This window comes from Cygnus atratus, chromosome 1, assembly GCF_013377495.2.
Source record: "Cygnus atratus isolate AKBS03 ecotype Queensland, Australia chromosome 1, CAtr_DNAZoo_HiC_assembly, whole genome shotgun sequence".
NCBI classification, from domain to species: Eukaryota; Metazoa; Chordata; class Aves; order Anseriformes; family Anatidae; genus Cygnus; species Cygnus atratus.
Genome location: NC_066362.1, coordinates 24803675 through 24829001, shown reverse-complemented (window position 1 = coordinate 24829001; position 25327 = coordinate 24803675). Strand labels below are relative to the sequence as shown.

The 25327-nt window shown below is 39.4% G+C and overlaps 1 protein-coding gene across 1 annotated transcript in view; it reads left to right on the top strand.

The window, feature by feature from the left end:
* The window catches only part of CPED1 (cadherin like and PC-esterase domain containing 1), a 147515-nt gene that overhangs the window by 25995 nt on the left and 96193 nt on the right, over nucleotides 1-25327 (top strand). Inside the window, exons 3-5 of the mRNA XM_035559378.1 lie at nucleotides 9442-9548; nucleotides 11462-11537; nucleotides 23715-23847. Of these exons, the coding sequence (XP_035415271.1) occupies nucleotides 9442-9548; nucleotides 11462-11537; nucleotides 23715-23847 (316 nt within the window). The remainder of the gene's footprint in view (nucleotides 1-9441; nucleotides 9549-11461; nucleotides 11538-23714; nucleotides 23848-25327) is intronic.

The following is a 25327-nucleotide window of genomic DNA, read 5'->3' as shown; positions in this document are numbered from 1 at the left end:
TCTAATATTTCACTGTAATTAATACGTAAAAAGATTTCAGCCTAATTTGACTAGTTAAACAGGTGGTTACTGGGCATTATGGAAGAGTACAGTCAGTCTCAACAAGTAGCATGGAACATGCTGTGTGAAACAGTGAAAGCTTTACACGTGGAAAGATGAACAGCTGCCTTTCAGACCAGTTCAGAAAATATCAGAAACATGACCACCTTTTCCTACGCTATCTTCACTTATCAAAGTGATCATTTCTTCATTGTGGTGGTAGTGAGTTCAAACTGGTGATAGCTCATGACTATCAAGAGCCACATTTAAAGAAAAATGTAAATACCTCTGATAACTAATTCTTTAATTCCTGAAAACCTAGAGATGAGACATTCCTTTAGGAAGAGCCCAACACACAGAACAGGGATACTAAAATCTTTTTAAATCCCAGATTATTAACAAAGAGAAAGCATTCAGTCCAACAAGCAGCATTCTGATCTTTACACAAGTGAGACGGCCGAGCTGCCATAACCAGAAATAGGCTTCAAAGGATATTTTCCCCTGGAGCACCTTCAGTCAAGCTCAGATCTTCAGAGGTGTGGAATTCCCACATCCCCCAAACAGCCTGCCTAATGCTGCTGCCCTGTGAGATGCTGGGGGACATAAAATCCAGCCTAGTGTAGAGAGCCAGGCAACAAGGCTTTAATTTTGTCTTTCAGACATCTGGTAGCTCTTCTACTCTATACTCTTGACTACCAAATTGTTGGCTCCCTATAAACTGATTATATTGCAGGGCTGCAGCCTGCTTTGTAAGATGTTTCGGTCTGTCATTGCAAATCTGGATTTGTGCACAAACAGCTACTTCCATAAGTGAGTGCTTCCTCACCAAACTCAGTTCAGTCTGTGCTCCCTGACCGTCCAGGAGCAGTGGTTTTTTTTCGTTTTTTTTTTTTTTTTTTTCCCCTCTACAGACTATGAGGAGCCATGATGCTTGACACTAAAACTTGCATTCACTGTATTTTTCCTTAAAGATCAGGATTTCAACATGCCAAAAATATGTTTGTATTGTTTAATATTTTATAACCTGAAAGAATACCTCTTTCTGAAAAACTTGTTTTCAAGTCCATACAGCATAGAGTTGCCTGAAAATATGTTTCAAATAGAGCAGAAGGGAAATTCTTTTAAAAATATGTCATGTATAAATCCCAGGATTTCCCTTGGCAGAAGTTCTATAGCCACCTAAAGTAACTTATTCCAGTACTTCATTCTTGCACTTAGAAATTTTTTTTTATATAATCTTTACTGTGAATTAGAGAGGACAATTGATTTCAGGTAAGTAAATATTTATTCTATGAGAAAGACATCTCCTATCTCCTTCACCTTATTTTAAAGAAAACATTAAAAAAAAATAATTCTTTTGATCTTCATCATGGTTCACGTGTGTGATGGATTGACCCCAGACAGCAACTGAGCACCCAGCAGCCACTCCTTCCCTCCCACTGCAGCAGAATGGGGGAGTCAATCAGAAGAGCAAAAGCAAGATAAAGACAGTTTAGTAAGTGAAGGGGGGAAAAAAATGGTGTAGGAGGAATAAAAGTGATGCAAAAGGCAATCACTCATCACTTCCCACAAGGAGAACGATGCCCAGCCATTTCTCAGAGACTTGAGGTTATGTGGTATGGGGCATCCCTTTGGTCAGCTGGGGTCAGACGTCCCAGCTGTGTCCCCTCCCAGCCTCCTGCCCACTCCCAGCCTACTCACTGGGGGTCAAAGTGAGAAACAGAGAGGGCACTGGCACTGTGCAAGCTCTGCTCAGAAGCAGATAAAACATTGGCATATTTTCACACTGTTTTAGGCACAAATCTAAATCACTGCACCATATTGGCTGCTAGGAAGATAAACTCCATCCCATCCAGAACCAGTACAAGGTGTTCCAAAACCTATGTGGTTCTTGTAACCCTTCACCAAAACCATGCTTTCCAAAACTGAGGAACAGTGTTACTGGTGGGATGTGACCAACGCCAGCTGGAGCAGAATGGTCACCTCCCGTTTCTTGTCACCTCCTGTTTCTTGTATATAGCATTCATAACCAGGTTTGGTTGCAGCTCGTGATGTCTGCAAGGTTACAATTGTAATGAAAAGGTCTCTATTATTTAGAATTCTGTGTGGCATGGAATAAATTCAAACTACAATTCTTAGGGGGGAAATTCAGCTCTTTCAGTCCCCATAAATCTTTACCAACAACTCAAAGGTTATTTGTCTTTTTTACAACGGTATTATATTGTTGATACAAATACAGTTTATGAATCTGGCCCTTTTCTGCAGTAGTGCTCTCTGGCCATTTGTATCTGTCCATCTGATTTTTCCATCTGAATTATGTCACTTTGAACTTGTTTTGAATTTCCTCAGGTTGAATTGAGCTAATTTATCAAAATCATTTTGAATTCTGATCATGTCTTCCAAAGTGCTTATTCTTCCTCTAAACCTGTTGTCATTTGCTATTTATAAATACACTTGCTATTCCATCATTCAATTTGTTAATGAAAAATTTGAACATAACTAAGTGTACAGTGGGGATTTCTGAAGTTCTGCTGCAAAAAGATCCACTGTGACACTGCAGATTTTATTTTTTCAAATAACTATGCACTCACCTTATGTTATGTGGAAACACTGTCAAAAGACTTATTGAAGTCAAATTGTTTCATTGCTACTATTTCCTCTTTATTCACTAAATCAGTTACTCCATCAGAAGAAATTAAACTGGTTTTATGTGATGTGTTCTTGACAAACCAATGTTTCTTGGCTGTTTCTTATCTTATTACCCTGTACTGCTTATAAATTGGTTATTTTTAATAGTGATGGTGGCAAGAGAGTGCAAAATTGCAAATTGACTTGAAACTAAAATAAAAATAAAGCTGACTGGCCTTTTCATTTCCCAGCTTAAATGAAGTACAGAAAGACAAGCATAAACGATGAAAAATGTATTTGATTTTCAAAGTTCATTCATTTCAAAATTCAGGATGGGGACCTTAACACTAAAAAATGAAATTTCAATCTGTGGTATTGAGATGAAACTTATTCACTTGATTAAATCAAAGAATATTTTTCTGTGCATGCACACAGAAGATTAAAACTCTGTGGAATTTTAAGCATGCATTTCCCAGGTTTCCTGCAAAATTATTACTCCAGTGCCATAGCCTGTGGGGATAACGTTTTAATTTCAAAGTTAGGAAAAAGATTACTTCATTTTAGAAATCTGCATTCACCTCCAGAAATTCTTGAAGTTGATCTGTAAAATATGTATGCTTTAAGTTTAAAACCCCACTAAATCCTCATTTTATTTCTGTTCACTGAGATTTATGACATCAGAAGACAAAAACTCTCTGCGGAATATTTTTTTAGAAAAGCTAACTGTTTTTATTGGTCTCTGCATTCCCACTGCTGGTAAAAACATGTTTGTTTTTCTCCTTAGATTGTTATCTTTCAAGTTTTTTTTGAATTAACCATTTTAATTATTCCAAGTAATATGTCAGAGTAAAAGCCAATTTAAACAATGGTATCTTGATTAAAAATTTAATTTATACATTGTGTTGATTTTCAATTCAAACTTATTGCTCTTTGAATTGTATAGCATGTACTTTGTCTAATTAAGATGAGTAAGTAAGTAAAGGTGGTCACAGTGGGTTGGTGTCTTACAGACTACTGTGCTAATTGTTCTTGGATTATCAACGCAGGTATACAGTTCTCAGGTATACATGAGATGTGCATCTCAGGTACACAAACACTTTTTAAGCTGGAACTGCAAGACAGAGCTACAAAGACTGCTACATTTGCCTACTCAATCTTTTAAGTTTCCATTTTAACCAGTAAGTTGCTCTAAGAATGCTGTCACTTCTACTGAAAATTCAGGATGTTATGGTCTTGCTGGGTTTGTTGCTGAGTTTAGTTGGACAATTTCTAGGCACAGCCTCCATCTAAAGTTACACAAATGTAAATATGTAAACTGATGCTGCAGCTTTTACATCAGTTCTGTGCAGGTGTTTAGATCTGGCTCTGTAGAAGAGCCAGATCTTTTCATGTGTCAGCTGAATTCCTCAGAGGATGTGATTTCTTTGTGATATTAACCCTGCTTGGGAGAGGATTCTCATTTAGAGAGGTATATTGGCAAAATTAAAGTCTTATTAGTATCATTTGTGTAATTTAGAGGACAGGAGGGTAAAAGAGATGGAAAAAGATGGATGAATAGAATCACAGAATCATAGAATATCCTGAGCTGGAGGGGACCCCCAAGGATCACAGAGTCCAACTCCTGGCTCCACACAAGAACACCCCAAAATCAGACCATCTCTCTGAGAGCACTGCCCAAGTGCTTCTTGAGCTCTGGTGCTGTGACCACTGCCCTGGGGAGCCTGTCCCAGTGCCCGACCACCCTCTGGGTGCAGAACCTTTCCCTAACACCCAGCCTGACCCTCCCCTGTCCCAGCTCCATGCCGTTCCCTCGGGTCCTGTCGCTGTCCCCAGAGAGCAGAGCTCAGCGCCTGCCCCTCCGCTCCCCTCGTGAGGGAGCTGCAGGCCGCCATGAGGCCTCCCCTCAGCCTGCTCTGCTCTGGGCTGAACAAACCCAGGGACCTCAGCTGCTCCTCATACATCCTGCCCTCTATGCCCTTCACCATCTCTGCTGTCCTCCTTTGGATGATCTCTAATAGCTTTATGTCCTTCTTATATTGTGGTGCCCAAGCTTCACATTATGCTGCCAGCATAAGCCAAATCCACATTAGCATCATTTTACCTTTATAATGAGATGTAATTCTGTGAACGAACACTCCTTTTGTAGGCAAGGCCTTTATTAACAGGCTGAACACAAAAATTTTGGTTCAAAAAGATGCTCAGAGAAGGGATGAACAGACTATTGTAACTTCTTGTCTTAAGAAGTTACCATTCTTCTGCTTGTCCACTGCAAATGCAAAGTAATACAAGGCAGTAAAGATCATCACCATGAGGTGGGATATCACACTCCTTAACCGATCTACTGCTACTGCATGCTGAGCTCCACTGGTTTACTGAGTAAGGCAAAAGAGATTTCAGTAACTGTAGGCAAAACCTCTTATGTGGAAAAACCTTCATGCAAATTGTTAGCAGTTAAATTGTTCAGAAATGAAGCAGCCATTTTAATGCTCTACTTCAAATGTCCTCTCAAAGCCCACTTGTGATATGAAGTCTGTGGGAAATTATCAAACCACTGTGTACATTGAAGATGGAATAATTTAAAATGAATTAATGTTTCTTCTTCTCTAAGACATATTGAAGCATGAGGTTTTCCATGTAGATGTCTTGTGTTATTACTGTCACCTCTGTGCTTCTTTTCTCTTTTATTGCAGACTGTTCTAGCTCACACAATGTATCTTGCTTTCTTTTAGTTGTAATTTCTATGAAAAGGATCTTCTGTGATAAACTACAGTGCATGACACCTTGGGATCCTTTGCCTGGCCCATTTGGTGTTACTGAAATATTAAGAATGCTAGCAATTTTTTGCTTAGATATAGGATTATAATTGTCAAATTTGTAGAAGGAAGACAGACTCACGGTCTCCTGACTACAGGTGTTCATTTTCTAATAAAAGTTAAGCTGTGTGAGAAATGAGACAGGCAAAGTCTGAGCTCCTTTCATGGAAGGGTCAGTTCTAGAACTAAATGAGGCTTATAACACATGCCTTTTATTTTTGTTTTCCAAGAACTTTTTTTTTTTTTCAGGTGCAATTCATTAGAAATGTATTGATACAATTAAATAGGAGTCTGAGTGTTCTGTTAGCCTGAATGTGGGAGACAGCACTAGGTGCACATTGTTTTTCTAATAGGAAGTCTCCTGCTTTCTAAAAATAGGAATGTTTCAGTTCTGATTGTTCTGTACTGAAGTAACTGGCTAGATGTCTAATTACTTTAAATAGAAAACACAAATAGTGGCAGGCATTCAACCCATCCTGAAAAATTGTTCCTAGCAGCTATCTGTTCTACATCCCGGGCACTGATTCAGAAATGAGCTAGGTCAGAGGGCCCTTTTCTTTTGTTTTCTTTGGTGCATTCATATCGATCACTCTGCTGTGTCCTAAGGGCAAATGATACACAGTGCAGCGAATCCTTTGGAGTCAGGGATCAAATTCATTCCTGGCCAGGATGCATAGCAATAAACACAGGAAGGAAGTGAACTACTTCTGAGAAATAGAGTTCCCTCCAGCACCCTTTCAATTTGCACACTGCAAGACATTGTGCTTTGTATGTAATTATAATGATTTATTCAAAGTTGTTTACTAGTCAAAGGCATAATGTTTTGCTTACCTGGTAATTACATACCTTGTTAAGACCATCGAGTAGGTTGTTTACACTGTCAGTCTTTTGCACTGAATGAAGTATTAGCTTGTATGTTTTTTCAATGCTTTATTTGCCATCTATGCTGTCTTTATCAACCTGCAGTTTTTTGAATGCTTCTTTCACAAAGGATTATGTAGTGAATCTGCCATGTGTAAATTTCACATACCTTAATTATTTTTGTACCATAATACTAGTTCTTCTAATGTGAAATTGAAGATTTCTTTACAGTAATAGATGCAATGTACATAAAATTCATCTCTTCAGCTTTGTAGTATGGCTTATAAACATTAAAATGTGATGGCTAATTCCATAAACCTGGGCCCATTCTGCACCACCAGTTCATTACTGTACTTAATGTAAATTGAGTGTTAACTCTCCATAAGTAAAATCTTCATCCAGTTTTGTGTTTGTCACTATGACTAGGATAGGAAAAAATACATTTTAGAGAGGGAAATCAGCCAAAATAAATATCTCTGTGAGCTGTCAGTGGGACCAAATTAAGAGGTAATCTTATACAATTAGGAAGGTATTACAGGTGGATATCTTAGAAATTAAATAAAATACATGTAATCTTAGGAAAAAGAACCAATCAACTAATTACCGAAATAGCTGCCCTGTAAAGATCTTTGACCAAATATTGTACCCTGCCGTAGATGCTTTACAGGATGCTTTGGTCATCCTGTCACTGAAATGGTTTACAATTTACTTAATTTCTGGTGTCCTCAAGAGATATAGTGATTCCGTTAATGTTTTCAGAAATACCACCATCTCTAACTAGTTCAGATTACAAAGGCTATGTACAAAACAAATAAACAAACAAACAAAAACACTTCAGGGAGCTGACCAAGCTAGTTTCAAGCTACATTGGCTTTTCTACACCACATCACACACTGCAGTATGGGCAGACTCCAAGACCTATTTGTGTCTAGCCTGTAACGGTGTTTTAACTGGTAAAATTGATGAGTTTTGCCTTTCCTTCAGGCAGTTGTCTCTGGCTCCAGTGTTGCTTGTTTCCTGAAAATAGAACCCTGTGGTCTCACAGGTCAGCTTCATCCCAAAAAAAGAAGAATCAGTGACGCAGAATCTAACTATTTGCTCAGTGCAACTTGATTTCCTCATGTGCACCATTTCTACATGTTGGTAATCTATTATCTAATATTTAGGAAGCTGCTACACCAGAATTCAGACTAGCAGTTCCTGCAGTTTGCAATAGCATGACCAATCTTAATTCCTGTAAAATTTGCTTCCCAATAATGAAAGAACACAGAAGATCGTATTGCATATTGTGCAGTACTGGGGAGTTCAGAAAAAAAGAACAGATTAAAGCAGCAGTATTAGTATTTTAGTATTTAGCATTTTAGTATTTAGTATTTTAATTTCTGAAATTAAACGGGTGATTTCTTTCATCTCAGATCAGACACCAGGGGACTGGACATTGGTAGCTGTCAGTAATTGTCTCAGATATAACTGGAGGTGCCAACTGTGAAATCCCTAAATATACCATCTACGCCCATCTACAAGAAGGGCCGGAGGATAGGCCGGAGGATAGACCCGGGGAACTATAGGCCAGTTAGTTTGACCTCAGTGCCAGGGAAGCTCATGGAGCAGATTATCTTGAATGTCGTCACGCGGCACTTGAAGGGCAACCAGGCGATCAGGCCCAGTCAGCATGGGTTTATGAAAGGTAGGTCCTGCTTGACGAACCTGATCTCCTTCTATGACCAAGTGATGTGCCTGGTGGATGAGGGGAAGGCTGTGGATGTGATCTACCTTGACTTCAGTAAGGCTTTTGACACCATTTCCCACAACATTCTCCTCAAGAAACTGGCTGCTCGTGGCTTGGACTGGCGTACGCTTCGCTGGGTTAAAAACTGGCTGGATGGCCGGGCCCAAAGAGTTGTGGTGAATGGAGTCAAATCCAGTTGGAGGCCGGTCACTAGTGGAGTCCCCCAGGGCTCAGTGCTGGGGCCGGTCCTCTTTAATATCTTTATCGATGACCTGGATGAGGGGATCGAGTGCACCCTCAGTAAGTTTGCAGACGACACCAAGTTAGGTGCGTGTTGATCTGCTCGAGGGAAGGAAGGCTCTGCAGGAGGATCTGGATAGGCTGGAGCGATGGGCTGAGGTCAACTGTATGAAGTTCAACAAGGCCAAGTGCCGGGTCCTGCACCTGGGGCACAACAACCCCAAGCAGTGCTACAGGCTGGGAGATGAGTGGTTGGAAAGCTGCCTGGCCGAGAGGGACCTGGGAGTATTGGTTGATAGGCAGCTGAATATGAGCCAGCAGTGTGCTCAGGTGGCCAAGAAGGCCAACAGCATCCTGGCTTGTATAAGAAGCAGCGTGGCCAGCAGGTCTAGGGAGGTGATTGTCCCCCTGTACTCGGCTCTGGTGAGGCCGCACCTCGAGTACTGTGTTCAGTTTTGGGCCCCTCGCTACAAGAAGGACATGGACGTGCTCAAGAGAGTCCAGAGAAGGGCAACAAGGCGGGTGTGGGGTCTGGAGAACAAGTCTTACGAGGAGCGGCTGAAGGAGCTGTGGTTGTTTAGCCTGGAGAAGAGGAGGCTCAGGGGAGACCTCATCGCTCTCTATAGGTACCTTAAAGGAGGCTGTAGAGAGGTGGGGGTTGGTCTATTCTCCCACGTGCCTGGTGACAGGACGAGGGGGAATGGGCTAAAGTTGCGCCAGGGGAGGTTTAGGTTGGATATTAGGAAGAACTTCTTTACCGAAAGGGTTGTTAGGCATTGGAATGGACTGCCCAGGGAAGTGGTTGAGTCGCCATCCCTGGAGGTCTTCAAAAGACATTTAGATGTAGTCCTTAGTGATATGGTTTAGTGGAGGTCTTGTTAGTGTTAGGACAGAGGTTGGACTAGATGATCTTGGAGGTCTCTTCCAACCTAGACGATTCTGTGATTCTGTGATTCTGTGATATATACAAAGCCTCGTAGTGAAAATGTCATTTTCCCCTTTGCCACCTGTAACTGTTCATGTACTCAGCACCCCAACAATTTGCTGTTCCTCAGGATTCTGCTCGAAGTATCTTTTGCTCAAATTGCATGATATTTTCTTTCTCAGTATGCTTCTTTTCATTCCTGATAGGTGGCATAAGCCCTTGGGATCTTCTGATCTGCTTATCTTCCAGAAAAAATGATGGTACTAGCTGCATTCAAAGAGATGACTTGCATCATCTAGAGTTATTCCAAAAGGTATGAAATTATTGTGTTATCCTTTGTGGGAATAAGGGCACAGGGCTAGCCCAAATTTTCAGCAACCGCGAACAACAAGAAATGTATCTACTACTCATTTTACACTGCATGAGCTTGGTTGAACAGCTATAAAACATTTTTTTCAAGTTCCTACCTACTGAAAAATGCTTGTCACATACGAACAATTCATTCTTTATATATCATCCAGAGATCAAAAGCAGTTTCTCATTTGGACATAGTATGTCATTTTGGATGTCAGCATTTCAATGTAAATTGAATGAAAATTGCTACAACTGTTTGTTAAGTTTTGCTTTTTCTCTTCTTTATCTTGAACTTCATTCTTGACCACCCTAAACAGAATGACAGGCATCAAAAGCCTCTACAGAAGTTAAAGGAAATTTAAATAAGTACTCCATTTGAAAAAGAAAATTTAGAAATGAGGAGAAACAATTAGCAAATGCATACAATATTTTAGAATAATAACACAGGCAGAAGATAAAGCTGGACAAATTTAGGCTTCACAGCTTGTATCACTCCTGAGTTTTATCTAACATAATTGCTACTTGTAAATATAATTCAGGCACCTCTTCAAACAGTGACAGTACACCTACAATTGATAATGTTTAAGCTGGACTGGTGTCACCCTCCAGGGCCTTCACAAGAGTTCTTTGCTCTGGCACAGCAATCAGTTTACTCACAGTCGAAAGGAACAATGGTGCCAATAATTCCGTGTATTTTCAGGATTGCTTTTTTTTTTTTTTTTTTTTCTCACTTGACCATATCGTGGGTCTGATTTAGGTTACTCAGATATGCAAATGTCTAAACAAATATCTGGCCTGTTAGTGAAAATATATAAGTGATTTAAACTGAGATCTTTGAAAAAAAAAAAAAAGTGAAACCAAACTATAGACACATTTTGTCTTAGGATTCAAGTAAAACAGCATAGATAATAACAGCAAGACTCTGACCTGAGAGACTGGGAGAAATGGAGCTACTTTAAAAAAGCATTTAGTGCAGGTATTGAGTTCATAAGTATCCAAAAAGCCACTGTCATGTCCACTAAGTCTGAGCTAGGAGTATGTACATTGGGGTTCCCTGGGACAGAGTGTGCTATCTTGGTATATCCAGATGAAAATATTATAGCAACTTCAGTTTGCTAGAAACACAGATGCTTTGATTTCAGGTCTCAGATCATAAAATCTCTCAGGCTTCTGCAAACTGCATTTTGCTCATTCTATGCATACTGCTGTATCTGAGCCTTATATAATAATCTTTACAGCACTCTGCAATGTCCAGAAGTTTCACACATGGATAACTGAGACATGAGGTGATCAAAGGAATTGTCCAGGTTCCATCAGGAAGTCTGCAGCACAGCAGGGACCTAAACCAGATGGCCCATATCTCTGGATAACTTTAAATATTGGCCTAACATTCTTTGCAGCCAGCATGTCCATACCACAGTGCAACACGGTTCTTTGTTGCAGAGCCTGGATATGGCTTAGTTATGTTAGCTTACCACTGTTCCCAAGCACAGAAATTCAGGAGGCTATTTCTGTGCAGTGAGAGACAGAGATTGATAACCAGCAGAGGACAGAGAAGCTGCAGAAACTAAAAAGGAGGGCAGAGAAGGGATAAAAACTCAGCAGCCAGGAGGAGAGACATAAATCTGAAATTTTGTTGTGTGATGGCCATGGAGGAATAGTCCATACTTTACATTCATTATTCTATGTTACAGGGATGACAAAGTTGTAAAACTGAGAGGATTTTTGTGCCTGAAGAGTCCCTGATAAATTAAACATGAAACCATTGAAGAATCCAGGAAAATAAAAGGGGAAAAAAAAAAAAAGTAGCTATTGTCTGAATGAAATCATTAAAGCTTTTTTTTTTTTTTTTTTTTTTTTTTAAATGTACAGGTAAACCTACTTCCAGAAATTCAGCATTTCCTTTGCAGAAAAGAGGGATTGTGCCAGATAACAAAAGCCTTTTCAGGTAACTTAATTTCCTCATATATGCATAAGGGGTGAAGGTCTTTTAGTAGTCACCACAGTAAGTCTCTGAAATGAAACTGTCAGGCTTATAATTCCTTTGCGGTTTTAGTCATAAATACATAGGGAAAAAAAAAAGGTAAAAAAAGTAAGAAGAAAAAAAGTAAAAATGAGACAGGAATGATAATCCATTTCAGACACCACTTAAATACAAATAGCAGTTTTGCAGTATCTTTTCAGTTAAAAACATTACATTGTTTTGTGTGAAATGAAACACAAAAAAAAAAGTGAAGTGAAAAAAACACTGCATACTGCAGAATATAATTTGGCTATAAGAGTCTTATTTTAGGACTATTTTGTGTTAATATAGTGTATTAGTGTTTACACTTCAAAGCCCTGGGTTCAATGTAATATGTTTGTTCAGCTTTACAAAAATGCTGTGGTACAGAGAAGGAGTTGGTGTTAGAGTTTGGTTCCAGTCCAGATACAGTTTACTGATAAAAACCCTTTGTGTATTAAGATTATAGTATCATAGAATGGTTTGGGTTGGAAGGGACCATAAAGATCATCTAATTCCAACCCCCCTGCCATGGGCAGAGAGACTATCAAACAGAATCATCAGCCAGAAAAGTTTAATGGTTACGGGCCAGTTACCAGAGAATTCTAATTTACTATGGGTGAAATTCAGCTTCAAATAGAAACTGGACAAAACTACAGAGGGACACATTCTGGTCTCAGTTGCATCACTAAACATCCAGCATTGATGTTATTTTGGATTTATGATCTACCTTCATTATATAAACTTTGCTTTTTTTTTTTTTTTTTTTTTTTTTTTAATCCAGCAACAACCAACCACACATTTATTCCATTAGTATTTAGCTTTGTTTGGCAGATGTATATATATATAAGATTGCTCAGTTTGATTGTCTTGCCTTGCCTTCTTCTCCTTTTATAAATATATATGTTAGATTTAAGACATAAAGGAAGGATTCATCATGTCTCATTTAACCATTTAGAAGTTAGGTATCTTCCGCACCAGTATTCTAGTCTTCCTCTAAAGTCAGAGGGGCACCTTCAAAGACTTTCATTTTGTCCTAAACTATATATTTGAAGTAGGTTGGTTGAATTACACCCCGGAGGTATGTATCACCAATTACCTCTAACCACTAATGGTAAATGGAGCCTAGATAAGTAGCCTAGATTAAATGTCTGACTTCTGGATGCTCAGCTAAAGTTAAGGTAGCTGGTTCCTAATCAATACCATATTTTTTTCCTTTTTTTTTTTTTTTACTGTTTCATTTAAATATTGATCAATATTTAAAACTTACATGAAGAGTTCTCCTTAAAGAGCTGTATGTTGAGTGTCACTTGGACACTTCCTAATTTCCTGGTGCAGTCAGTTGTCAAAACTGATCATAAGGAACATGCAGTATAATGAACATCTATCCAGGCCCTATGAGAGTTCTTTATAGTGAAGTCATATTACACCAGGTTAGTGATACATTTGGTTTTGGCTGAATTTTAAGTGTCTTCAGTGATGCCTACTGCCTTGGGTCCCTTGCACTGGAACATGAACGAGAATTATATATGTGAATGAGAATTATTACAAGAAGTATTATGATATAGTACCATTTCTGGACAAACTTGAGCAGATTTCTAAAAATTTCAAAGGACTCAAGTTGTATCAGACTTCCTTTAAAAAAAAGCAATGTTTACTACTTGGAGGAAGGCAATTGCAGTAGTTTAATTATTTTTCCTACCACAAAACCACAAACAGAAGAGGCACTCACCGCACACTGAGCTTTCCCCTTAAAATATGCACATTTTCACACAAAATATGCTGTCCATAGACTGTGGTACAAGCCACTATGTGTATGTGGTCTGTTAAACTGTTCGGTGTTCTCTCCCCTTTAGGGAAGGGCAATTTGTAAGCATCTTATTCCATACTTATATTATTAGTGATTTCCTGGCAAAGAGAAACCTAACTGACTCTGAAGTCTTATTGAAATTAAAGTAGTTTTGTGAGCTTGGCAGCAGGGGTCTGACAGTCTTTCCCACCTAGTAACAGAGGGTTATTCTAGCCATCTGCTGAAGTACTGTCAGATAGAAAAAGGCTTACTTCTCACCTCTCAGTCAACAGTAAAAATGATTTTGAATCAAAATCAGCTGCAGTGTTTTAAAGTAGAAAGAAATCTCTCTCTTAAATCTAGGTGTCTCCACATCAGCATGTGCCCCAGTGGCTAGGGCAACTGTTTCACTGCAGGAGTCTCATGCCTCTTGAGACACCATGGGGAATCCGGGCCACCCAGCAGGACAGGCAGGTTTGGCACAGAACCTTTCTGAAGTCTTTCTGGACCAGCAGCTGGAGGTTCAGGCATCTACTCATCAATAGATGGCAATGGATGTCTATGTGTTGGCAACTGAATCCAACACTTGGTATCTAAGCTCCCCAAATTAACAGAAGTACAGTTTAGAGTCAGCACTGTCCAAAAGAGTATTTAGTTACAGCATTAATTTAGGGTTAGCTGAATAGCTCTGTGCTGACTGGATAGTCTACGCTGACATCCATGGACAGGAATGGGAACTGAGACTGGCGCAGAGGGAGTCATCTTTTTATAGACCGGACCTCAAAGTGCAAGTGTCTGAATTCAGGGATGGATCCTCTTCAGTATTACTGCATGTGTGACATCTGTTTTAGTATGAGTGAAATTCACCTACAGAAGGTAAAATTAGAATCAGAAAGCTAAATAATTTGATTTCAGTGTAATAGTTAAGGGGACAAAAGGCATAAGTTAAAGCAAGTCTGTGTAGAGCCAGTTACCGTCCTTCCCCTTCCATTCATGTGATATAGTTAGCCCTTTCCACTTCTTTCTTTCAATTGCATCCTCTGAAATACTTTTCTTCCCAACAGCAAAGTCGCCAAATATTAGGATTTGTTTCATCCTCAATTTTGAAATTATTTGAGGAAAGAACAGCTTTCATCAGTATTTCCTCCACATGAGAGTTTGTTTCCTTTCAAATCAGTGACTAATTTTCACTCTTGTGTGTTTGAGTCAACAGGGCTTCTCTGCAATTCCTGTTGAAGAGGATCAGTTGGTTTGTTATTACTGTGTTTGTCATTTAGTCAGACCCCCAAGGAGCTGAGCAATTTCCTGTAAAAGTGAAAACGCAAAGTTGCTGCTCTAAGAATTATGTGATCTAATTAAAGACACACTAAGTCATAGAAAAGAATATCAGGAGCAAGGCTGAGAAGAAGGGATTACTGGATTTACTGTGGGTATGACTGTTGATATTGATAAGCAGTAAGGGTAAAGGTTATTTTTTTAAGATGTTATTCTATCTGTTGATATTCCTAGACCATTGTGGTTTTTTTGCTGTACAACTATTAAACTGCTAGGTTTTATATTTAAGAGAAAGTGACCCCTCACATATCTCTGTTATATCAACTTAGCTGCTGTAAAGAAAATGAATTGTAGAAAATAATCAGGTCAGTGCCTGTTTTTTTCCTTCATTTCTTTAATGGAAAATTTTTTCATCAGTCTGAAAATTCAGATTGGTTCTAAACATATGTGAAGACAATATTATGGACACAGGGAAGTCAAACTGGAATAAGATTAGTTTAGAGGAGAAAAAAAAAAGACAATTATGTGATATGTATGGATAAATAGGATTGAATAAGAGAAGGAAAGAGATGATAGAGGTTGCTGGAAGATGGACACATGGCAGTGATTGTTTTGATGAGGCATAAGAATGGTAAAGAATACTAAAATTCAGCATGAGAACGACTGAAGAATTGCATGAATTGCATAAATTGCAGGATTGCATGACTAAAATCTTCCCATGAACAGCCAAAACCTGGAATCTCTCTGAGGCTGGAGAATGACTGGCAAAGGGATTTCAGGTGCTCCAACTCCACTGCACGTGGGGTCAGGACGGGGTTTGACTGACTCCTGGCACTGCTCTGACCTGACAGATGGGAAGGACTGAGGTCCACAATGTGAACAGAAACCCAATGGCCCAGCCTCAGTTTAGGGCACAGAAAAAAACATCCTGATGTATGCACTACAAATTCTGTCTTTGCTAGGTTTTTCCTAGGAAAGTAGTGGCAACACCTAGAGTATTGAAACAGCCTCCATGGTTTTCTCATTCCCTAAGTGATCCAGACTAGACTGTCTTTCCACATAAGCATTTGTCTTGCTTCACCTCTTCCAGGGCCCAACCTGTGCCACGCACAGCTATTTTCTCTACCCATCCAGATCACCAATTCTTTTTGAAGTAATACTTTTGGCGTATGCCTCCATTCTGGGTTTCTTTTTATTAGTGTCACTAGTGCAGAGATTTTATGAGTGTCCACGAGCCTTGGATCCTCCCTTGATCACCTGTGGGGCTAGCCAACAGTGTTAATCACACAGGAGGTTTGGGGATAGAAATGACCCTGATAAAATTGGGTGGGAGGGAGAACCAAGATAGACCAGCTATGTGACTGGGCTCTCACTATGTTATATGTTTACTGTCTGGTGTTCACTGAGGAGCTAACCTCCTTCAGCTTTCCTCCCCTCTTGCCTGGCCAATCTGTCCTGCCTGTCCCCAGCTTACTCTGGGTCAGCAGATAAGGTGATGAGGTGAGGGGAGGAAGCAAGGGGAGAGTACAGCCACAGAGCCCATCACGCCTTTAATGTTGGCCTCCTCGTTAGCCGGCAGTCAACAGAGTGGCAGGGTTACTTGCTTTTGTTTTTCACTTTCTTTGACCTGGATGGTATTGCTGTTTGACATAAGTAAATGAGACTGAGGGCGAGAGCAGCATTCCTCCTCCTCTGCCAGTGTCCCAGGACTCCCGTCAGTAGCTGGCAGCGAGTGCTGGCCAGCTGCAGTGAGCCTTCAGAGCTCTGCTTACAGTCGCTGCAGCTGACTGTCACCCCCTTGGATGTTTGTCTTTGGATCCAGGAAACCCTGCGGGGCAACGTTGTAAGAGCAAAATTATAGATTAAAGTTATTTTCTGTGTTAATAATTCAGCACCTCTGTGACAGGAACATGCTTCTTTATAGGGGGATCCATTTCTTTTGCCAGCTGGCCCTTAAAAATGCCTACACATAAGCTGTGATCAGTTTTGTGCCTGCTACCATTTTGCTACTGAAGTTGCTTAAAGCCTCAATGACAGCCAACAAAATCAGCATCTGTCTCTTCTGAGTTAGTTTGATTATAAACTACTTGCAGCAGGATTTCTGTGTTTTACTAAAAGGTCAGATCTCAGCTAGGACTTCAGTAATAACAGCAAATGTGAAGAGACTGAAAGGAAGAACTGCAGCTAAATGAATATAATCACTTAGCTTTCACTCACATACTATTCTATCTGCTACTGTATTACCAGCACAAAATCATAACTGTGGCTCTAATCACACAACAGGCAAGCAACATTTTCACTGAGATACTTTTCCAGAGTTTTACAGCTTATCTGTAAACTTAAGTTCTGGTATGAAGGGTGCACAGAGAAGAAGCCCTTTTGGAAGATATTGAAAAATCCTTATCTTCTAACTGCGAGGATACTTTAGGAATGAAGAAGCAAACATTGTATTTAATACTCTTTTCAATGCATCTGCCAAAATAGAGAAGTGACACACATGGTAAATGATTAATCTAAACCAAAGCTGTGTTTGCTGATGCTTTTATTGGGGAAAATAAACAACACAAACAACACAGACATTTAAAAATGATGTGCTATCATTTGGTTATCTTTATAACTCTCAAACTTCACAGTTGTTTTTTATCACGGATTTCAGTGCATTCCAACCCACAGTTTAAATTCCTTTCCATCTAGATCTGGTTTCTTAAAAACTTTTTTTTTCTCTATACTAAATATATTTAGATAACCATTGTACAAATTTCCAGAAGTTACTAATAATTTGAAGTTTCTCCATTCTAAATATTTGGTGTGGGTTACTCTGAAGTTAGCTGTGTTACAGAAGGAGGGATCCCTGCATTTTTCTGAATATGAAAACCTTTTAAGGACAGGATCAATAGTCCTGATCAACAAATCAATAGTCAGTGAGTGGGATATCAAACCTGCAGAAATATGCACATCACAAATGAAGCTTATAACACGTTAAATTCATCAAAAGAGTGTTTAAGCAAGAAATCATCTTCCTGTGAAAACAACAGAAATTTTGCCAGGACTTCAGTGGGGTCAGGACTACCCCCAGCCTCCTGCAAATACTCAGCACCTGCTTTGAGTTTCGGAGGCACCTTGTTCTAAGTGCACGGCTTATAAAACTCTGAGCATTAAAGGTTCTCTTTCTTTAGCAACCTCAAGGAGCAGTGTGTAAGCTGTAGGAAAGTATTAATCTTTGTTTCAGAGTCTTTTCATCAGATAGGTCAAATGGATAACAGAAGGCAATTAAACAGAATAGATCTGCTTTCTGTGACAAGCCTGCAATGACCTCAAGTCATGTAAGGACAGTAGTTAAGCTAAAATCATCCATTCTCTGAAATCAGTAATGAAAAATGAAAAAATGCCCTTTTAATGGTCACCACTTTCATGGTTATATAGATTAGGGCAGGTTGCTATACATGACTGAGCAAAAAGAACTGGATAATAGGCTTTGATCAAAATTCACTGATCCTCTATGTGCTCAGGAGTCTGCCTAAGACTATGAAAGCTGTTTAAGCATCTCCTGATATGAAGCAATCTTTGCAGCTGTTTAACACACCTTTCAAGCCTACAAAGCCTGGAAAGTTGCCCAGCTGTAAATATCAGAAGAGGACCAGTTTGGAGCAATGCAATTTGTGCAGTCTGTTTCAGAAATAAGCTCTTTGTTCTCCAGAAGTCCACACCAGTCAGACAGATGGATGATCCCAGCACAGGAAGCAATACATAGTTCTTCTAACTCACTGAGAAGACAGGTCAGAGAGCAAGCCTGAAAGGCAGGCAGAAATGACCTGTTATCACTCCTTTCTGCATATTGTGCTGCATCAGAAACTGCTGAGAAGTGATGTGAGATGACTATCATTTTGTCTTTTTTTCCTGTGTGAGAGAATTTGAGATCCTGCTAGAGACAGTCTGCCACTATGAAAATCTAGGAAGATGTTCAGAAGATTTGAGATGAAAAGCCTGCCATATACCTCCAGTATTAGTGACCTTTCATGTTCTGAAGTGATGTTTGTCCTGCCTAAAGAAAAGCAACTGTATGAAGACTGCAAGTATAAATGTGCTGAGCTTACAACGTCCTATATGAAAGGAATGAACAATATGATGGACTCAGAACAAAGCACAGCATCTTAGTTGTGTTTCATTCAATCTATAGCCTTGTGCTTCCTTACTCAATGAGGAGCTTTCAAGGTCACTCAATCATGTTGAAATTTTTTGAAATTTTTCTAATAGAACAGACTGTTGGTAGGCATTTTAGAAACAAAACAACCTTTTCATCACAGACACAATGGTCTTAACTGCTTTTTGCTCCATGTTTTAAGAGCGTACAATATAGCCTCTTTGATCTCAAGCATAGTTTAAAAAAAAAAAAAGAAACCATATCATAACTCCCCTTACAACATCAAAGGATAGTAAAAAGGAGAGGATAAAGGAGAGGGCACGTTTGTATTTGTCCTCTGTTTCCTTTTCTTTCAGTTAAGTGTTACTCATTTAAAGCAGTGGGTACTCACTTAGTTCAGCCTGTGGGATCTTCTGTTGATTTCCTTACACTTGCAGATCACCATATGTTTAAGCTGACCTAAGCCCTCCATTTACCGTCAGTCCACGTGGCTGCAGCCATGTAAACAATGACCTGGCTACATGCCAGGAAGTCTCACTTTGCCCAAAAGTACCTCTAGCTGTTGGTAAACCTTTTGCTCAGCCCCATGTTGTAACTCTTAAATCAGCTATTCTTTATTGCATGTGGGCTGAATCTCATGTTACACTTCAGAAATCTGAGCCAAAGACAAGAAAATAACTTGGGAGCCGGAGATGAGGGGAGAGGGAGCAAGAAATCATAGCTGTGTAAAACATTTGAAAGGCCTCATTAGTTACCAGCGGAGCTGCTGCTGCTGTCATCTGATCTGTTTGACTCTGGTACTTCGAGAGATCGCAGATGACAGAACGAAATCTGCCACCAATTCATGTGACAAAAGGGCACTTAATTTTTTTGATCTAGAGGTGTTGACTTGCTTTGGTGGATCTTATACCTCTCGTTCCCATATGCTGCCGAGCTGTTCCTGCAACACGGATCTGCGTTTTATCCACTGCTGTGGTTAGTGGGCTAATGCGTGAATTCAGCTGAGAATGTGCAGTGGCTTCCTTACCCATCGAAATGGCACTGCAGAGAACACCACAGGCAGACAGAGAAGGGATTTCTAAGGTCGAGACTTGGAAAGCGGTGCTGTTTGTTGGTGTTTTCAATAGCACCATTTCAGAGACATCAGCATGAGAAGACTTCTTCAAACCAGAATTTCAATGAGGACTTTTTTTTTCAAAGTGAAAGTAGGTATCAGGCGTTAGGTCCTTTGCTTTATACTGGATCAATAGATTGCATAGCCTTTTAAATACTGCATAGCCACTTTAAAAAGAAAAATGTTCTTTTCTAGTATACATTTTTTCACCTTTTGATCTTAAAGGTCTGTGCTACAAAAATTATGCATACTAAGATTAGGATTTTTGAAAAAGGGAATGTAATCTGGATGGGGGACTACAGTGTTGGGACTTGTTTTATTTCTAACTTGGTTTCCCGAGCTGACTGACACATCAACTGCTGAGCCTCTCTCACTTCTTCTACTATCAAATGTTATTGTTATTTAAAATGTTGCTGTTATTTACATACTTTGAAAGGACTGGTTAATTAACAACAGCTTGCAGAGTGATTTCAAGGTGGAAAAACATGTCAATTACAACAAACAGTAAAGGCACTGCAAGCTAATTTTCATTGATGATGATGTTGGTTAACAAATTTACAGCTCTGACAAACACTGTTACTGTTTCTGAGTGCAACAGTAGGTGGAGAATTGCCATGAGTACCGATGCAGCCGAGTGTTCAATGCTACTGACATCTCTTTATTATTATGATAATTGTATTCATTGATTACGAGGAGTAGATTTACCAAAGTAAGGGACTGTCACTCTCTCATTAGCTCTGCCTGGTGGTGTGCAAACTGCGTGTCATCTCAAAGGAGCAAGTGCCTTGTGACAGTCTCATTTCCCTTTCTCCTTCTTCCAGCCACTTTGTAATAGGCTCCCTCCCAGGTGGGTGCTAACAGAAACCCAATAGGGTTGTGTAAGGAACCATACAAACAGTGGTCTATGTGGGGAATAATTTAGGAACATTGCCCCTTTTTTAGATCTCAAATCTAATAACCGGTGCCCTGAATTTGTTTAACCTTCTCTTTTTTGAGAGATGGTAGGTTTCCATTTTTTTTTTCTTATCTCAAGGCATTTTACAATGACTTATGGCATCACTAAGGAGCTTCTCTCCAGTGGTTTGAGAATTATAGGACACTTCTCTTTTTTTATCTGTCTCTACCCATTTTTGTTATATTCTGCTACAGTAAATGGTTCACTGGTTAGTGAATAATGTCAAAGTATTCTTTTGTATTTCCCCTAAACAGCTAAATTCCTGATTTATAAGGGGTACATTTAAAAGGGGTAAAGTACAGATGTCATCTCATTATTTTCAAACTCTGCTTTGTGAGTTAATATCATATCAGTTACTTGTTACCCTAGCAACACAATTAAAACCGTATTTTAAAAAGGAAAAGATGCTCTCTACTTTCTGTTAAACAACCTTTTTCTGCTGCCTTGTTCTTATTTTCAGTGAAATATTGGCTTTCTTTTAAATAAGAAAATTACACTTCAAAAAATTGTGCTTTCTCAACATCATGGTCATTTTAACTAAAGCAATTGCTGAAAAATGTGCATCTTTTACATTTTTTTTTTTGGGGGGTGATTTAAGAGCTGTTGTTCTTGCCCCTTCCATGGTTCTGTTAATTGTTTTACATACCTATGGCTTAACGTGTTTATGTTATATACAAGCTTGTTCTGGAACCGCAGTTCTGCCTCCTTTCAGCTGCATGCTGTAGCTGTCACAGTAGGACAATCTGCCTCTTTTCTGCCTCCCAAGGCAGCATTGACCAGGGGGTAGCTTGGATTGCTGTACACTTCACTGGGTTTTGTATAAGTTTGATACTGCTTTTGGTCGACAGACCATTGTCGTGCTGATTGAAGACCTAGGCCATGAGGTTTCAGTTCCAGAGTCTGACTGTGCTGAGCTGTTCCTGATGGATGTGCTATGGTATCATGGATAGAGGGGAACAGGGCTTGGCTCCTCGAGAAGCTGTGCCTTTCCTTTTTACCAATGTAAGGATACATCAGAAAAAGATCTGTGAAGTCAGCCATGCATTGTGGAGGGCCTGTATGAGTTTTTGTAATTTTGGTTTTGGCTGAACACCAAAACTGTATGATCAAACTTTATACTCTGAGAATTATTTGTACTTAGTTTAGTTAGTTTAGTTTTCTTGCATAGTCAATAAAAAAACAGATCCTTTCAGAGAGCTGTTTAGAACCAGTATTTCTCCTAGTTCTCTGAGTACTGGTCTCTTTCTCTGTCTCCACTGCCTAAAGACAAACCCCAAGAATACTGCTTTGCTAGTATAGACACTTCAGTAAGGTAACTAAAATGATGCATAGGGGTAGGTTCAGTGGGACAATCAAAAATTGCCATGGTGGAATGCCATTGTCTCTGTATGTTACCCATAGGTGGAAATTGCCATAGTGAAATGCCAGTGGTTATTACAGAGTGGATATGGAAAAAATAGCACTTGATCTAGCAGGTCTGCTCCCTGTGCATATACAGAAACAAGTCTGCTAAATAAATGACTTAATGCGAGTTTACTGGCTTATTCCTGTTATCACTGCACAGGCAAGTAGACAGACAGTAGTCTGTCTTGTCTCTGTACTATCAGCAAACAGGTAGGCACTTACAAAGTCCACATCAGTTATAATGCATAACACAACACAAAGATGCCAGTGAGAGTATAATCTGAACATGCGGTGCTGTATTAATAACTGCCTGGTTTTGATTAGTAAAGCCTTTGCTCCTGCTAAATGGTGTGTGTAAGGCAAAGGACAAGATTAATTTTAGATCCCAGTTGAGCTTGAAAGGCTGAACTGAGTTGATCTGATGAACAGCTGATAAACATAGACAATCACAATGTCATTTTAACAGGAACAGTATGAAAAAGAATAGTTCTTTTCCTTGAATGGCTGCTCACAGCTCATCACCAGAAATAGAGCTTCAATTTTGTTTTTCATTTCGTGTACTGAAGTGGAGAGCACATGCATTAAAAGAAAAGCTATACAAACAACTTCGTAACATTAGCACAATGCAGTATGTCATTAAAAAATATAAGTGATGAGGTTTGGGAATAATGTGAACAGCTTGACTTTTCCCTGACTATTACTTAGGAATTTGAAATGTCTAAAAGTGAGGTGTGTTAGTGTTAATGAAAACCACCCTGCATGAAATAATGACATAAGAGCTCTATGCCTTTTTATAAGCACAGTAGGAACAGTAAATACATACCACCCATTGACTGCTATCACATCACAATATTTTGATTACTATTAATATTCACATGCCTCAGTAATCTCGAGGGCTCTGGTACATCAGTCCTGCTCCCACTGCATTTAGTTGCACAGCTAAACCTCCCATATATTTCAGTAACTACAAAATGTAGCCTTAAACTGTCAATCTAGAAACAGGGATATGTTGTTATTTACTGAACTGGGTGATTACAGTGGCAAAGTCCCTTGGTCCTTTGTCAAACACATTTCTTATCCACATTAATTTTAATTAGGGCTGTGTGAGAAACGCAAGTTTTGGTATTCTATATTTAGAAATAAAGGATTTCTATGTAGAGGAAGGAGGAAAGGTATGTTTGTTTTTTTATGCAGCGCTCATGCACTCACATATAAAGTGGGCCAGAGCTTGTAGCTGGAAGGGGGTACTCAGTGGGTATAAATCTCTCTGCTAGCAGTTCTGAATAGGATATAGTCTAAGCATTTTCTATTTTATATTTTTGGTTGATTCTTCCAGCTCCTCTGTACTGCTTCTGTTTTACACATTTTTTCCTTAACATCAGGAGATGAGCGCTGTTTTCAGTGGTCTGCTAACTCTCTTTCTCCTTCTCTTGGTGCTTTTTCAGACCTGCAGCTCCCAGTTGCCACCCCAGAGTGCTTCAGTTGGCATGGGCTGTCAAGGGCCAGCATTGCAAGCAACGGCAAGACACACGCTGCCCATCTACAGCACTTGTGGAGCCAGGCTAATAGTGCACAGCTGTAAGCTAATCATACCTTACCCCAGAAACTGTGTGTTTCATAATGCATTTAGTTGGGAGTCAAGGATGCAGAATGTAGCGAGAATGGAAACTGCAGCAGATGGAGCACTTAGATGTATTGTATCTTTTTCTATATACTTGCATGATGCTTTTTTTTTTTTTTCCTGTAATAGCAAAACTTGTACATGCTTCATGTGTGAACAACTAAGTCCTTATGTTGAGGGCATTTAGACTCCTAGACAGATAAATACAGATCCAGAGACACCCTTGAATGTTTAGGTCTCACAGTGTCTGAGATGTTTCCTGTCCTCATTCCTGCCTTACCCGTACTACAGACACACATATATAGTCCTTTGCAAAGAGATTTCCATTAAGTAAAGAACTAAGAAATACTTGAGAACTAGCTGTCCAAATGCTGTTTCCTATATTTCAGTATCACGCAAAATTCTGTGGTCAGGGGCCCTACAATTCTGCAAGGGGAAGAAAAAAAACTGTTTAGCATAGATACTCTTAGATTCTCTTTAAGTGATAGCAAAACTGAGGCCTGGTGAGGCCATGTCTTGCCAAATATTACACAGAAATGGGAGAAGAGTGTGAGGTCCCTCTTTTACCACTAATCACAGTCTTAGACACATATAATTTGTATACTCATCCTCTCATTGCATTTGCTGTGAGGTAGATTGATATTCAGAGATTTTAACAGACAGATTAATAACCACTTTTGTGAATATTCCCAAGTGTCGTTCAAGTTTCCCCATGTAATGAGCTTTTAGAGAACTGATTTTTTCCCCAGTTTTGTTTGTTTCTTCCCTGTTTCTATGCTGATTCTTTTTGTGCAGACTATGGGAGTTGTGGCCTACTATCTAGAGAGCCACGTCACTTCCTGAACTAAATTAACTTGCACTTTTATGATTAGCTGATTTATTATGGGCTATTCCTAGGTGTTACAGTTTCTCATAATATTTGGAATCATAGTTCATGTCTTTCCTTAGTATAAGCATGCATTACTACATATTTGTGGTCTTGTATTACACAGAAGAAAGTGCTTATGATAGTGTAGTCTTTCCATACTTTTTTGTGACTTCACTAGAAATCAGTGTTAGATTTGGGTAGCTTTACTATGCACTTCCGTTATTTAAGCTGCTTGGATTTCTTTAATGTTTTTACCTTCACTCTGAATGTCCTGGGTTAGTACTGACAGCTTTTGCAACAAACAATTACAACATGGCCACAACACCCCTGCCTGCATGCCCATGCATTTGCCCATAAGTACACTCAACCATAACTCCCTCCTAACACAGTTAATTAGTATGCATGGAAATAAAGATAAAAAACACTGAAAGCAAAAAAAAAAAAAAAAGACTGGATAAAAAGCTTGATTCCATCCTGCTTGGTTTCATCTACTATGTTACCTAACCTTGGGTTAAAAGGAAATTATTTTCTCCCATGCTTTTTTTATCCTATAGCTCATTTTGCTTCTA